A 16,487-nucleotide genomic window follows, 5' to 3' on the forward strand; every position below is an offset into this window, starting at 1 on the left:
TGATCCAAACTCATTTTCTCGTGCTCTCTCTTGTCTCTCTGCAGCAGACATATAGTGAGAAATTTGTTTGGAACATCAAATGGCAATAAAATCGCAGTATTTAATCGCAATACATATAGAATTGTGAGAATCGCAATTCATATCGTATCGGCAACTAAGTATCGTGATAATATCGTATCATGAGGTCCCTGGCAATTCCCAGCCCTAGTAAATAATGTCCTAAACAGTGTCCTCCATCTTCTCTTCTCAGCGGGTGAGCTCCACATTGCACAGCAAAGGTGCCTGTCTGGCGGCGGTGCCCCCCAGACACATCAGCCTGGAGGCCTCCACCGCCCCTACTCCCCAGAGGATGTGTTCAGACTGAGCCTGGCCAAGGGCGTGTCCATGTCTTTGCCCTCCTCACCCTTGCTGCCTCGCCAGTCCTACATGATGCCCTCGCGCTCTAGCAAGAGATCCCCAGGTACTGTACTGCACTGCGTCCATCCAACCTCACCCCACCATCACTCCTCCTCACTCCACCCCTCCTCACCACACTCATCCTCACCCCACCCTACCCCTCACTTCTAGGCTTACAGCACTATACTATTACTGCAGTAGCTACACCACTACACTTACATTTACAAGTCCAGGCGTGAAGTGCTATGAGCATTTCCTGTTTCTCTGTTCTTGTAATCCCAGGCTGGGACTGGTTCAGTCTCAGTGGACGTCTTCTGAAAGTGACGTTTGCTGTCTTCCTTCAGGTGTTATTGTGTCAATGCTGGACATCTGACAGCGCCTGAGGATTGACAATCCTTTTAGCTTTCAACCAGAATTTCTGTAGCTTCCAGCTTGTTTTTTTTCTTCAAAACATGTCATACAGCCTTGCCGTTGTTATACTTGAAAAATACCTTCTTAGAAAGACAGGGGGAAAAGTATTGTCCATGCACTTGTATTCCTTTCATACTAAGACGTTTTTCCTCCAACTTTACCATACCGCCAACTTTATTCCGCCTTTTCTTTATATCTGAAAGGTATTTCTGGTATCAAAGCCAAAATTGTTTTTCGCCAAACGACCTAGTAATAATTTCGGTAAAGTTCTTCCTATGGCTTAGTATGGAACGTAGCCGCAATGCTGAGGCAGCATTGGCACGCACTAGGCTCTTATACTCTTGATGGTTGCTAGGCAGCGCCCTGTTACCATCCTCCTGGCAGTTCTAAACTTTGCAAGACATGTGACTTCACCCATCTCTTTACATAGCCCATCTCAAAGCATGCACTGTTTTCTTAACCACAACTGGATGTTGGAATATCACAGAATGACAAAAATATTGGAATAAAGTAGGCTAATGCAATTGAAGGCATGTATCAAATTGTTGATTACTGAAAGTCATTCAATCCTTGTAATAAATATGAACCAATAACCTACCCGTGTGTGGTCAACTAGATGATCATTTCAGCACTGTTGTCTTTGGTACTTTGAGACAAGCGTAGGGACTCGTCTTCATAAATCAATAGGCCTAATGCCAGATTTTTCTTCTTCCACTGATTCATCATTTGGATATTGGTTAGGCTATAATTAGGCTTGGAAAATGTTTGTGAAGTTGAGGTGGGTGCTGCTCATGATCATCTTGTCTAGTTGACTCATTTAGGCCTATTAGAACATGTTGCCAGCATGTTATGTAGTTTAACAAGTGGATTATTTTGCTCTTCAGTCGCTTAGTAGCCAATAGGCCTACCCCTGTCTGATAATCAATCAATGTTATTTTCTTTCACTGAATCTCCCTCTGTATAGGCTATTTGGTTAATTGTTTCCTGACTGGGCAAATAAGTGGAGGTGGTAGGCCTATAGCTCATCTATTTGTTTGCTCTATCGCTAATCAGAAATATTTAGTGTGCAATTATGTAGCCTAAATCAAGGGTATAGACAATTCCAAAAGCCCGCTGAGGTTGTGAAATGTTGAGCATGAGACTCACATTCTTTTGAAAATAGTATTGCTATTATTTTCTAGTGGAATGAGTGGAGTGAGGGAGGTAAAACGTGGATAAAAAAAGTATGAGCAGCGGTTCCACACGTTTACACATGCTGGCATGCGCATGGGAGGTATAAAAGGAGTATGCAGGCAAGAATACGGTAAAAATGGGCCTGTTTGAAAGGAGGTCATATAAACAAACATTGCTCATTTTTGGGGGGGACAAAATACTGTAAATCCTATTTGAAAGCAGTATTGGTCAATTCATTCAGCTTTTGCACTGTATTCAATCTCCATTTGATTCCATTGTGTTTGAGTCAGGGTAGAGGAGAGTAAAGGGTTTGTTTGTTTGTTTGTTTCACTGTATCCCTCCTCTTCATCCCTCCATCCCTCCCACTTTATTTGATCAGCTTCTGTCAGGATGGTGGTCTTTACAGCGACGTAGCCTGTTGGCACTCTATTGGTTCTTAATGCGGGGCATGTGTACAGTATGTATACACAGTGTCTAATTGTTGCTCCTCTTTATCTGCTCCCCTCTCTCTCCCATGTTGCGAACATGACTGCCAACAGCTGTTGGTGTGTGCAGCCATCTTCAAAGCACCCCGGGCCATTGTATCTGGACCTGTTTCAACCTGTCTTTGTATTGTGAAGACTTTAGCAAAGAGGATAGAAATCCTTTAAGCGGTCACTCTGGTCCCTTGCACACATCTGGGAATCATCTGTGTGGTATCTACTCTTCAGTGGAGGCTGCTGAGGTGAGGACGGCTCATAATAATGGGTGGAACAGAGGAAATGGAATGGCATCAAACACGTGGAAGTCATGTGGAAGTCATGTGTTTGATGTATTTGCTACTTAGTCCATTCCAACCATTACCACAAGCCTGTCCTCCCCAATTAAGGTGCCACCAACCTCCTGTGCTACTCTTTGTTTTAAGTGCTCTATGCTTTGATCCAGCCTTTAGTATAAGATGTGCTGGCAAGTAGGCCTTTGGCCTATAGATCCAACTAGGCCACTGGTCTAATTTCAGAGCAAGGCTATATTTTCTATACCTCAACAAATGCTTCTCTCATCAGTAACATAGCTTTATTTTGAAGATTGAAATGTGGAAATCTCAACGGATGAGGTACATTTTACTCACTCCAACTGTATTGGAAATTGGAACTGTATTTTGGTATATTTTTGCCTGTTTGGAATGAGGTTTCTAATGGGGAGTATCCTGTTCTAATTTCAGCTACAGAGCTTGGGAATAGTACCCTCTGATCCAGACTGTTTTCATTTGAGAGATTGTGGTTGCCACAGATTTTTTCATCTCAAACCTCATTTGCTATGCTCTTTTTCCACAATTCTCTCCACACAGCGCTCTCCGATTCTAACGTTGGACTTGTGAGTTTATAAAGCAAACTGCATATGTTATGCAAATGAACTTCGTTTTCAAAAGAGGCCTTCGACTGCAAAATATGCTTACTCTGTAGTTTATTGTGCTAAAACGAGAATCGGTAGCTGTATTTGTTAAAGCCAAGGAAAACCGTAGTCAAGTCGAGCAATGTGAAATCCACATCTGAATGTGTTATACGTTTGTCTAAGCACTGTACAGTCCCCTCTGACTCACCTACCACTCAACTTAAAAACACCTTTTATTCTTCATCCTCCAGGCGGTATTGATATTTGCCGTGATTGTTTTAAGCCCATCAAAGGCAGCTCTGATGAAAAGCACATTGACAGGAAAGAGGGGAAGAGTGAGAGAGAGAGGGGGAGGACAGGGTTTGTGAAGGGGAACAGGACCCAGAGAGAGTGTCTATGGAGACACTCTGAAGGTAAAGAAGTACAAAATGGGTATAGCAGAATAGGAGAGAATTAGTTAAGATGGTTCAGAAAATAAGGTAAAGGGGGATGGTTGAGGGTGGGCAGTCCACTGTCTCGCTCACAGATAAGTGACAAACTGTAGGGGGAGAGTTCTCACCTACAGTTAATAAACACATACCGTAGTAGTACTGTAGGAAATATCCCAGCTCTCACTAATAACAGGTTGCCATCTTGAATATGTTCTTTTGGTCAAATACCTTCAGGGAAAACCCATAGCGAAAGCTTACCGTGGGAGAGTGGGTGTGTTTACTCTGCTGTAGTTTAGCAGTGTTTAACAAAGGGAACTGTCATGACCCAGTGACTTATCCTCTACAGACTCCGTGTCAGAGAGGGCGACAGAGAGAGAGAGATGTTTGTAAGTGAAACCAGATTGTGCTGATTCATCAGGGCAGCTCAGAAACATGCCTAGGGTTACCGTGACAGAGCTCCCTGCGCCTCAGGGAGGAAGGCTCGGGGGGGAGTCCTGTCACCCCCACACTACTCAACCCACCCATCTCTACCCTGCTGCTCATCCTACCCTCATACTCCTCCTCATCCATCCACTATGACCTTTTTGGGAAGTGGTTGCTCTGATCCCGACGCCTTTGTGGCTTGCTTCATTTCCTGACAGATTGGATAATCTATAGCATTGTGGTGAAAGGCTTGATTTTAACGGGCGTCCTTTCATGAAGACTTCACAGAAACAACACAGAAAATACTGCGGGCCAATTAAGAGCGTGACGTATGCCTGAGGCACATGGGACTGGTGGAGCTGCTCACTGCTGCTGCTTTGATCAGCTAAGTAGAGAGCTGACAATGAACGCAGTGCAGACATGTGTTGCACAGGACCTCCAGTGTACAGTCTGAAGTTTACAGGTCCGGTGGAGGCTGGCCCATTCGAAGGTAGGGGCTCAGCCCTCAGCCTCAAGAAAGTGTGACTGACTGCCTCTGCTCTGACTGCCAGTGGGACATGATGGAATCCTGGGCAACTCCACAGTGACCTCCTCTGGTCATGTCGGGTCACTGTGTTTTTCATCAGTGATTACCTCCTGCCTCTAGTCTTCAAGGTTGTAACCGTCCAGCCAGGCTCTGTCTGAACCGGCTCTCCCTGTCTCCCTGATGACTTTCTGGGTGCTGGGAGTGGATGAGCAACATTCAAACATCCCATCTCCTCTCAGCCGTACACACATCTATACGCACACCTGCCTACCAGATTTGCCAATAACAGCTCTGCTTCCGTCCCAATTATAGGCTTTACTAGTGACATTGGATTTCAACTAAGGCGATAGAGTGGGGAGAGTAGAGTTTACGCTCTACTTACCCCACCAGAGAGGATAGGTGAATGGACATTGTGAGGCACGTGGACAACAATTAGGCGTATACTTAGCCATCTTGACACGCTTTTTGGAAACATGAAACAGCAAATCATATCATATGTATTACCGTTCTGGGCTGCTTATAATTTTAATCTGCATGTACAGTGCCGTCCGAAAGTATTCACAGCCCTTGGATATTTCTACATTTTGTTGTATGACAGTCTGAATTTAAAATGGATTAAATTTATATGTTTGTCACTGGCCCACACACAATACCCCATAGTGAATTTGTTTTTGACATTTTTACAAATTAATACAAATGTAAAGCTGAAATGTCTTTAGTCAATAAATATTCATAAATTAAATTCAGGAGTAAACATTTGCTTAACAAGTCACACAAGTTGCATGAACTCTCTGTGTGCAATAATAGTGTTTAACATGATTTTTGAATGACTACCTTATCTCTGTACCCCATACATACAATTTTCTGTTAAAAACAGATTCAACCACAAAAACTAGGGAGGTTATCCAATGCCTTGCGAAGGTCACCTGTTGGTAGATGGGTACAAATAAAAAGACATTGAGTATACCTTTGAGCATGGTGAAGTTATTAATTACACTTTGGATGGTTTATAAATACACCCAGTCACTACAAAGATACAGGCGTCCTTCCCAACTCAGTTGCCGGAGAGGAAGGAAACCGCTCAAGGGTTTCACCAGGAGGCCAATGCTGACTTTAAAACAGTTACAGAGTTTAATCACTCCTCTTTTCAGTTCGATGCAGATAGCAACTGGAACGAGCTGCAAAAAACACTCAAATTGGACAGTTTTATCTCCATCTCTTTATTCAAAGACTCAATCATGGACACTCTTACTGACTGTTGTGGCTGCTTCACATGATGTATTGTTGTCTCTACCTTCTTGCCCTTTGTGCTGTTGTCTGTGCCCAATCATGTTTGTACCATGTTTTGTGCTGCTACCATGTTGTTGTCATGTTGTGTTGCTACCATGCTGTGTTGTCATGTGTTGTTGTCTTAGGTCTCTCTTTATGTAGTGTTTTGGTGTCTCTTGTTGTGATGATTGTTTTTGTCCAATTTTTATTTTATTTTTAATCCCAGCCCCCGTCCCCGCAGGAGGCCTTTTGCCTTTTGGTAGGCCGTCATTGTAAATAAGAATTTGTTCTTAACTGACTTGCCAAGTGAAATAAAAAATAATGTCTGTGATAGGAGAAAACTGAGGATGGATCAACAACTTTGTAGTTACTCCACAATACTAACCTAATTGAGATGTTGAAAAGAAGGAAGCCTGTACAGAATAAAAATATTCCAAAACATGCATCCTGTTTGCAACAAGGCACTAAAGTAATATTGCAAAAAATGTGGCAAAGCAATAATCTTTTTCTCCTGAATACAAAGTGTTATATTTGGGGCAAATCCAATACAACACAATACTGAGTACCACTCTCCTATTTTCAAGCATAGTGGTGGCTGCATCATGTTATGGGTATGCTTGTAATCGTTAAGGACTAGGGAGTTTTTCAGGATAAAAAAGAAACGGAATGGAGCTAAGCGCAGGCAAAATCCTAGAGGAAAACCTGGTTCACTCTGCTTTACATCAAACACTGGGAGATGAATTCACCTTTCAGCAGGACAATAACCTGAAACACTGCTTACCAAGAAGACAGTGAATGTTCCTGATTGGCCAAATTACAGTTTTGCCTTAAATCTGCTTGTATGTTGTCTAGCAATGATCAACAACCAGTTTAACAGAGCTGGAAGAATTTTGAAAATAATAATAGTAAAATAATAATAATGGGTAGATGGGCGAAAGAAAAAAATATTTAATACATTTTGAATTTAGGCTGTAACACAACAAAATGTGGAATAAGTCAAGGGGTATGAATACTTTCTGAAAGCACTGTTTATGGAATAAGGCTTGGGCAGAGCAGGTCCCTCGTAGGCCATTTCACATGGAAATTTACACCTTGATGGAGAGCTTTGGCCCCAGTTCTCTAATAATAATAATTCAAAGATAGAACAAACAAACATTATTACTCTGCTGAAGGTAGCTACCAGTCTACCAGTGACTACTATGACATAGGTGAAACTGATTGACAGTGTGTATACCAAAAGATAGCTATATGATTTAGCTGATGGCTTTCAGAGTTCAATACAGGTCTGTAATGTTAGCTAGCTAGCTAACTTACCCAACTAGGCTAGCTAATGTTAGGTTACCTCTAATTGAGAATCTTTCATTTTGTTGTGAAGGGAGAAAAAAAAAATCCCTGTTATCATATCACTTCTCAGCTGTTGTCGAAATAGATTCCCCATCAGTTAAGCCTGAAAATCTTTGGTCATCGCACCATCCTAGAGATTATTTTGTGTTGGTCGTTGGAGGTAAACAAGCCATTATTCAAGTTTGTATCAGCATTCACTCTGAATGCCGGACTTTGTGGTTCACTATGAGCATCAAGGATCGCTCTGTACTTTGCTACGTTCATCCTTCCCTCGATCCTGACTAGTCTCCCAGTCCCTGCTGCTGAAAAACATCCTCACAGCATGATGCTGGCACCACCATGCTTCACCGTAGGGATGGTGCCAGGTTTCCTCCAGACGTGACACTTGGCATTCTTGTTTCTCATGGTCTGAGAGTCCTTCAGGTGCCTTTTGACAAACTCCAAGCGAGCTGTCATGTGCCTTTTACTGAGAAGTGGCTTACGTTTAGCCACCCTCCAATAAAGTCCTGATTGGTGGAGTGGTGCAGAGATGGTTGTCCTTCTGGAGGGTACTCCCATTTTCACAGATGAACTCTGGAGCTCTGTCAGAGTGACCATCGGGTTCTTGGTCACCTCCCTGACCAAGGCCCTTCTCCCCCGATTGCTCAGTTTGGCCAGGCGGCCAGCTCTAGGAAGAGTCTTGGTGGTTCCAAACTTCTTCCATTTAATAATGATGGAGGCCATTGTGTTCTAGGTACCTTCAATGCTGAAAACATTTTTTGGTACCCTTCCCCAGATCTGTGCCTCGACACAATCCTGTCTCGGAGCTCTACGGACAATTCCTTCGACCTCATGGCTTGGTTTTTGCTCTGACATGCACTGTCAACTGTGGGACCTTATATGTGACCGACCATCTCAAATCGGTCTTATGTAGAAACATTTGAAATAGTGTTTTTTTTCATTGGATATAATTAGAGACTCAGAGCTACAAAATGGTATATCATACACTACAGTTGAGGAACAATGGGAAAGTAATTTTGCTTTGGAAGTTGATAAACCTGTAAACTCAGTTTTGAGAAAATGGCCTTTGAATGTTTTGGTACTACTATTAGAGAGCCCTTCTTTGTCTACACCCATTCAGCATCGTTCACACCCTCTTAAGCTTTAGCCCCATATATTTAAGGGTTGATCCGAGCGTTCTGTACTAACAGCAGCAGTCATGCACCCAAGCTAACTTGCTAGCTACTTCCAGACATCTAAGTGAGAGAGAGAACAGCTCACTGAACATTACTCACCCTAGCAGAGCTGGTTAGGCTGTTATGTTATCCAGAGCGTTGGTGACTGCAACTGTGCTGTCAGATTGTCCATTCGGAAATCCATGGCGTTTTCACGTTCAGAGCGCATACTGGACGCTCTGGCCGATGAGTAAGATTGATCCGAACATTCTGACCTCACAACGGCAGTCAGGCACCCAAGCTAACTGGCTAACATTGGCTAGCTTGCTAGCTACTTCCAGACCCATAATGAGAGAACACACCACTCTGACTATTTTACTCACCCTAGCAGAGTTGGTTAGGCTGTTTTCATGTTATCCAGAGCGTTGATGACTATAACTTTGCTGCTGGCAACAATTTATTACGTTTTAAACACTGATTTCAAAACTCGGTCCTCCAGAAAGTGGAGAGCATAAAAGTAACGTTACCTGGCGAGCCAGCCAGCTAACGTTAGCTAGTTAACAGTACACTTTAACTTGACAGTAGGTTTATGCAGTTTTACTAATCAATACATTAAAAAAAGCCTCATTAGGCAGGATTACCTAGACATACTGACCATTCTGACCAGCTCAAATAGACAGAAGTGTGCTATATGGCAGACCAATCCAAGCCCACTCATTATCTTAGCCTATTATGGCTGATCAATAGAAACAGAATACAGAGTTCAATTTCAAGTCTCATAGCAAAGGGTATGAATACTTATGTAAAAAGGTATTTCAGTTTTTTTATTTGTAATACATTTGCAAACATTTCTAAAAAACAGTTTTCACTTTGTCATTATGGGGTATTGTGTGTAGATTGCTGAGGATTTTTTATTTATTTAATCAATTTTAGAATAAGGCTGTAACATAACAAAATGTGGAAAAAGTCAAGGGGTCTTACTTTCCAAATGCACTGTAGTAATGACTATATGCCATGTCAGAGCCAGGGTGAAATTCCCCTTTAAGCTACATGTCAGAGCCAGGCTAGCCTCCCCTCAAATAACACATCAAACTAATTCTGTGGAGACAAAGAGAGATGGACAGACAGAGAGAGAACAAGTACAGGGACATGGTTGGTTGCTATTCCCCTGGCACAACACAATGTATTTTTTCCTTTCAAAAGGTACATGCACACGATATTGATTTAATGCATCAGGGTTGCGTCTGGATCGCTAACCTATCTTATTATGTCAAGGAAATCAATTGGAATGGGTTATCTAAATAGGAAATAAATAGGTTGGGAGGGTTATACAATAGCACTGCTTGAGGGACTATTGATTGAAGAGAACAAAGGGATTTTATGACTAGTAAATATTGGCAGTGTTACATGAAGGAGGTGGGGAGTCACTCAACAGGATATTGGTACAGTAGGCAACGCAGAGAAGATTGGATTTGTGTCAACAAAGAATTTATAGAGCACTGTTGACAGGTGGTGATCGATTTAAGTACTAAAGTAATGGTTTAGCATGGCTGTGTTTTCCAGTACATTTCATAGTTAAACCAAATACGTTAATAAAATGTAATATATACAGTTAATTTAGTGCTTAAGTTAGGTTAATGCTCAAACTGATAAACCCGTCTGTATCTGTCACAAGGCTTTCATAATGTGACTGATATTGATAATTACCTTTTCATCAGAGGGTGACATTCATTTCCGTGCTCAAGCCTCTGCTAAATGTTTTCTCAATATTCATTTTCCTCTACTATGCCAAATAGATTTTAGCCTCTCATCCAAGACGGAACATTTGAAATTATAAATTGTTCTTTCTGGTAAGATTTGTTATTACTTTAACTGTCCATTGGGTCTTACAATTAATTTTTTGTCTCTGTCGAGGGGATGAATTTGCACGTCTCATGAAGTCACCTCTACAGTATTAGCCCAGCAGTTACATGGCTGCCTCAGGGGATATTGATTGTTTCTGTGGGCTGTGGTAGAAAGGCTGTGGATACGTCCCAAATGTCACCCTGTTCTCTTTATAGTGCACTACTTTTGACCAGAACTCATAGGGATGAAATGTTTATACATTTACTGAAAAACAATACTATGGTTCCTGGTGAAGGGTTTCATTTATCTCATTATCTAGAACAGAGAGGGTTAGAATAGACATGACTCTTAAACTTAGAAAGCATTTCACACATTTGCAATACCTCCATACGGGTTAGTATCCTAAATGCATTGCATTGTCCTGAATGATAATGGTTATGAATAAAATACTATCTAAACTCAGCAAAAAAAGAAACGTGTCTTTCAAAGATAATTTGTAAAAATCCAAATAACTTCACAGATCTTCATTGTAAAGGGTTTAAGACACTAACAGCTTACAGACGGTAGGCAATTAAGGTCACAGTTATGAAAACTTAGGACACTAAAGAGACCTTTCTACTGACTCTGAAAAACACCAAAATAAAGATGCCCAGGGTCCCTACTCATTTGCATGAACTTGCCTTAGGCATGCTGCAAGGAGGCATGAGGACTGCGGATGTGGCCAGGGCAATAAATTGCAATGTCCGTACTGTGAGACGCCTAAGACAGCGCTACAGGGAGACAGGATGGACAGCTGATCGTCCTCGCCGTGGCAGACCACGTGTAACAACACCTGCACAGGATCGGTACATCCGAACATCACACCTGCGGGACAGGTACAGGATGGCAACAACAACTGCCCGAGTTACACCAGGAACGCACAATCCCTCCATCAGTGCTCAGAATGTCCACAATAGGCTGAGAGAGGCTGGACTGAGGGCTTGTAGGCCTGTTGTAAGGCAGACATCACCAGCAACAACGTCGCCTATGGGCACAAACCCACAGTCGCTGGACCAGACAGGACTGGCAAAAAGTGCTCTTCACTGACGAGTCGCAGTTTTGTCTCACCGGGGTGATGGTCGGATTTGCGTTTATTGCCTGTACTCTGGAGCGGGATCCATTTGGAGGTGGAGGGTCCGTCATGGTCTGGGGCGGTGTGTCACAGCATCATCGGACTGAGCTTGTTGTCATTGCAGGCAATCTCAACGCTGTGAGTTACAGGAAAGACATCCTCCTCCCTCATGTGGTACCCTTCCTGCAGACTCATCCTGACATGACTCTCTAGCATGGCAATGCCACCAGCCATACTGCTCATTCTGTGCGTGATTTCCTGCAAGACAGGAATGTCAGTGTTCTGCCATGGCCAGCGAAGAGCCCGGATCTCAATCCCATTGAGCATGTCTGGGACCTGTAGGATCGGAGGGTGAGGGCTAGGGCCATTCCCCCCAGAAATGTCCGGGAACTTGCAGGTGCCTTGGTGGAAGAGTGGGGTAACATCTCACAGCAAGAACTGGCAAATCTGGTGCAGTCCATTAGGAGGAGATGCACTGCAGTACTTAATGCAGCTGGTGGCCACACCAGATACTGACTGTTATTTTTGATGTTGACCCCCCCTTTGTTCAGGGACACATTATTAAATTTATGTTAGTCACATGTCTGTGGAACTTTTTCAGTTTAGGTCTCAGTTGTTGAATCTTGTTATGTTCATACAAATATCTACACATGTTAAGTTTGCTGAAAATAAACGCAGTTGACAGTGAGAGGACTTTTCTATTTTTGCGGAGTTTATGTCTGCTCATGCCATTATCATGAATCATGTCAAACATTATGTTGAAGGAATTATCTTCTATGATACCTGATGGGTTTATTAGAATAGAAGGGCAAAGCAAAGGAAGGCTATGCGATCTGTGTCTCGCTCTCCCCATTTGTTTTGTATGAGAGGAACTGACCAATGATCAATGTCTCACACTTATAACTGAGTCTGTGGTTGCGAATCTTAATTTCCAACGGTCTTTTATCTCAGTCTGAATAGATTGTTTCACTGCTGAGTTGTAGAATGACGGCCCTAAAACAGAAAGAAGGGTATTGTCAGAGGCCTCCTTTTGTTGTTGCCACACAGAGCCATGTTGTGTCTCATGAAGAGTTGAAATGTCATAGTCCGTAGTCAAGAATGTGTAAAACTCATTAAACACATTTTGAAAGCTTAGATAATCCCCTCATTGGGGATTGACATCAACTGGACAATATTTCATATTTTAATGCTTTTCCTAGCTACGTTTATGTAGCGTTATAGCTTGTTTGTATGCCATTTGAGGGCTTGCACTTGTCTGAAGCTCTTACAAGTACGTGTGTGTGTGTGTGTGGCGCGCACACGAGTGTGTCACAGTTCAGTGGTCATGGCCCTCTGAGCTTCACCACAGAGAGGGCCAGTATGCAGAGTGCTCGTTACATCATGCTTGGCTGCCTCTCTCTCCCGTTGAGACCAGACCACTCTGCTTGGCTCCTCTGCATGCGATCTACCCCCCCCGCCCTGTCCTCTCTTTCTTTTGGGTAAAGTTTGAATACTTTACATTTCCTTGAGGTAAGCACATATCTATAAGTGTTTTGTATAGGTGAAAGCAAGGTGACCACCGTATTACTTTCACCAATCCAGCCCATTCAGGTCTATGGTTATTTCATGGAAGGTAGAAAGGAAGGATGCATTTCTGAAGTTTTCGAACAGGGCGCTGGTCTCCCAGCTGTATGTCTAATATCTCTTCTCCACATTGGATTCCAGACAACTAGGAAGTCACACCCTTCTAAACAGTAGGCTGTTATTTGATAGTGTGTTGTTTATCAAGAAACAACACAGGTGGAATCATGTATTGCATGGTGTTGTGTATATGGCAGGAATGCTACTTGTCCAGCCACACATTTTTGTCCCTTTCAAACCCACTGAACCATCAGAGCTCTGCTGAATTAAGAGAAACTGCCTTGTTCCTGGGCATGTTCCAAATGGCACCCTATTGGCACCCTATACCCTACATAGTACACTACTTTTGGTGAAAGGTAGTGCACTATATAAGGAAAAGGATACCCTTTGGGACATATCCCTGGTTTGTTTTCCATGGCACTGTTATTGTGGTATTTTCCTCTCCTCCCTCTCTGTGTTCAGTTCTATTTCGTTCTGCTTTCTTCCCCTCCTATGATGAGCTTACAATTGCCGTTGGAGGACATCACACTGAGATAATACTTATTTGTCCTCTCTGCGAGGGGTCTGCGGAGAGCGCTGAGCTTGGTTCATGCATTTTTATTTGTTTGGATTGGCTCAGAGAGTCAATATAAATATGCGTCCAAATGTGGCACCATATTCCCTATGGTGCAACACTTTTGAAAAGGGATGTGACCATCATTTTTTTTTTCTTAATGTTTAAACTGCATTTTTTTTCTCTTGGTTTTCCATTAAAAAGATAAGAAAGTGTCATAAAATACCACGTGAAATCCTATTGCGTGTTATGACCACTAGAATCAGTTTTTGGCTGCAGGTGAAATATTGTCCCGATGACAACCGTTCATTCCCATTGACTCTAGTGTTCCTTCCATTTGTTATGTGCATTAGCGACTCACAACAAAAATAAACCTAAGTTATTTTCCCTCCATTCTCTTTTCCCTCCATTGCGTGTCTCTCACTTAATTTCGATCCAACCACTCCCTCTACACACACGCGTGATGCGTACCCAAGCACCCATTAGGCCTATAAAAACATATCTAACTGATGGAATACACACACCACACTGTAGAAAAGCTACATTCCTAGCCAAATCAATACAGCTTTAGCACAAATTCTAAATGGACTGGTTGATTAAAGTAGGGAAATATGTGTTCCAGGCACTAGTTTTGGAATAATAGATGCGTCCTATCTATTTTAGCCTTTTTTGTGAAGTGTGCAGCTATAGTGTGCCATTTAGAATAGGTTACAACCCCCCCCTAAACCTAGGCAGGTTCCAGACTGAAGTATGCAACAAAATCATTGTTTTGATGAAGGCAAATAGCATATGCATTAGTCTAGGAGCCTACTTTGTTTAATGTTTAACAAAATCCTGCCCACCAAGTTTAAGCTTACAAATCAAACACAGGGCAAAAGAAAACACACTCCAAATGCTGGTATCTATTGGTTAAAAGGAAATAATTGTTGCTTTCTAATGCTGTTAACTATATATCTCAACTCCCATTATAAAGGGAATAACACTCTATTGAAACAGGAGTAAATGGTGAGCAGTGATATTGAGAAAGACACACCTGGTTCAATAGCGCAAATGTCGCTTGCAGCCCTTCATTTAGCAAATTAGCTCTCAACTCAAGTAGGCCATTGGCAATGGCTGCATGTCAACTGCAGTAATTTCTGTAATCAGCGCTTTCTTTTCCAACTGTTAACAGCGATGTCGTCCGGAGCGTTGATGTGTTAGGTAGGCCTATTTGTTGCATTTTTTTTCCATTTATCAAGCTGATTGGGACCTGTTAGTGTTTTTTTGTGATAGCTGCACTGTGATTTACATTTTGTGCTGAAAAAATACTTTTGGTTAGGGATTTTTCTTCAAATCAAACTTTATTTGTCACATGCGCCGAATACAACAAGTATAGACCTTACCGTGAAATGCTTACTTACAAGCCCTTAACCAACAGTGCAGTTCAAGAAGAGTCAATGTAATAGTCCAGTGGCCATTTGATTAATTGTTCAGCAGTCTTATGGCTTGGGGTGGAAGCTGTTAAGGAGCCTTTTGGTCCTAGACTTGACGCTCCGGTACCGCTTGCCGTGCGGGCAGGAGGGTTTTCCTTAACGAGTATTTTTCTGTTTCGTTTACACATTTTAACGTTTAAACATTCACACCCCTACTTTTGACCAAAGCCCATTAAAATGTGTGCACTATATAGGGAAATGTGTGCCGTTTTGGATGTACACAGAGTCTTAAGAGAGGTAGAGAGATCTGGCATAGTGTCTGTTTTGCTCCTCCTTGATCTGTCCTTCATAACGTCTCAGCACCCTCACTCACTCACTCACTCTCCAGCCTTTTTCATGCTTATTAAACAATGCAATTTCTCATTGGGCAGGTCTTAAGTGTAGAATAGCAGCACGCTCTAATGGCTCTTTCAGGGGGCAGGCACCTGTTGATAAAGGCTTTGGGGTAAACATGAAAGAGTCATATCTAAGAGATGAGATTTGGGAAGAGGAAAACCTCTCTCTATGCTCTGACCTGAGAGTACTAGTACTAAACCTAACTATCTACATGATCTAGCCTCTTAACTTGAATTTACCCTAGTGCAGACATATAATCACTTTTCGGTTACTGCTTGAGTACATTAGGGTCGTTCTATGAAAAGAGTGCTTATAGTGTCCCTTTGATATTTTAAGTAGCAATTGTGCAACAATATTTCACATTAAAAGCCTGTTATATTAAATGAAGTGCCCTTTAATATAAACCACATGGATCATTTTTTGTATTTTTATATGATTAAAGACTTGCTAAAGTGCGAAAATTCTGCATTTTGTCATGTCCCTCCGTTTGCCCTATGTGAATTCTAGGAAGATTTTAACCCACTTAACCCCATCATTTTCCCAAGTTTTCGCCATCATTTGTAAAGCCCTAGTTATTTTGTTGCTTTGACAAGGTCATTTCTGAAGATTATCTATTTCATGTGATTTGTGATTCATTTACGTCTGTCCCTCATTTTAAGGTCAACACTGTTATGTGAACTGAACTCACGTTTTAATATGGTGAAACTATTCCTTTTAAACATTATTTTTTATAAAAACATTTGAACATCTAAAAGTCAAATCATAATTTAAAGCAGGTGAACTGGTTCTACTCTTTTTGGCCATTTTCTGGTGTTTTTTGGTCGAGCATAACGCATCAGCCCTGTTACCCATAGATAGATAGGCTAGAAATGTTTTAACAATGACATTTATTTTGTGAAGCTTGCATTCAATTGCCACTCCCAGTTGCACACAACAAGCTTCCATTCCCACTGTCACAAGGGGAGTCATGGTTGATGTAAGAGGCAATTGTCAACCCTGTTACGGTCAACCCTGTTACTTTAATAGGATCTTACTATAGTATTTTGTTTATT

At 42.0% G+C, this 16,487-nt stretch overlaps 1 protein-coding gene across 7 annotated transcripts in view; it reads left to right on the forward strand.

Annotated features, from left to right (window-relative positions):
- The window catches only part of LOC106586176 (protein TANC1), a 279,123-nt gene that overhangs the window by 93,596 nt on the left and 169,040 nt on the right, over nt 1-16,487 (forward strand). For all 7 annotated transcript variants that reach the window (XM_014173125.2, XM_014173124.2, XM_014173128.2 and 4 more), the window contains one exon: nt 251-460. In XM_014173125.2, coding sequence (XP_014028600.2) covers nt 251-460 — 210 coding nt within the window. The remainder of the gene's footprint in view (nt 1-250; nt 461-16,487) is intronic.

The sequence above is a fragment of the Salmo salar genome, chromosome ssa25 (genome assembly GCF_905237065.1).
Source record: "Salmo salar chromosome ssa25, Ssal_v3.1, whole genome shotgun sequence".
Taxonomy (NCBI): domain Eukaryota; kingdom Metazoa; phylum Chordata; class Actinopteri; order Salmoniformes; family Salmonidae; genus Salmo; species Salmo salar.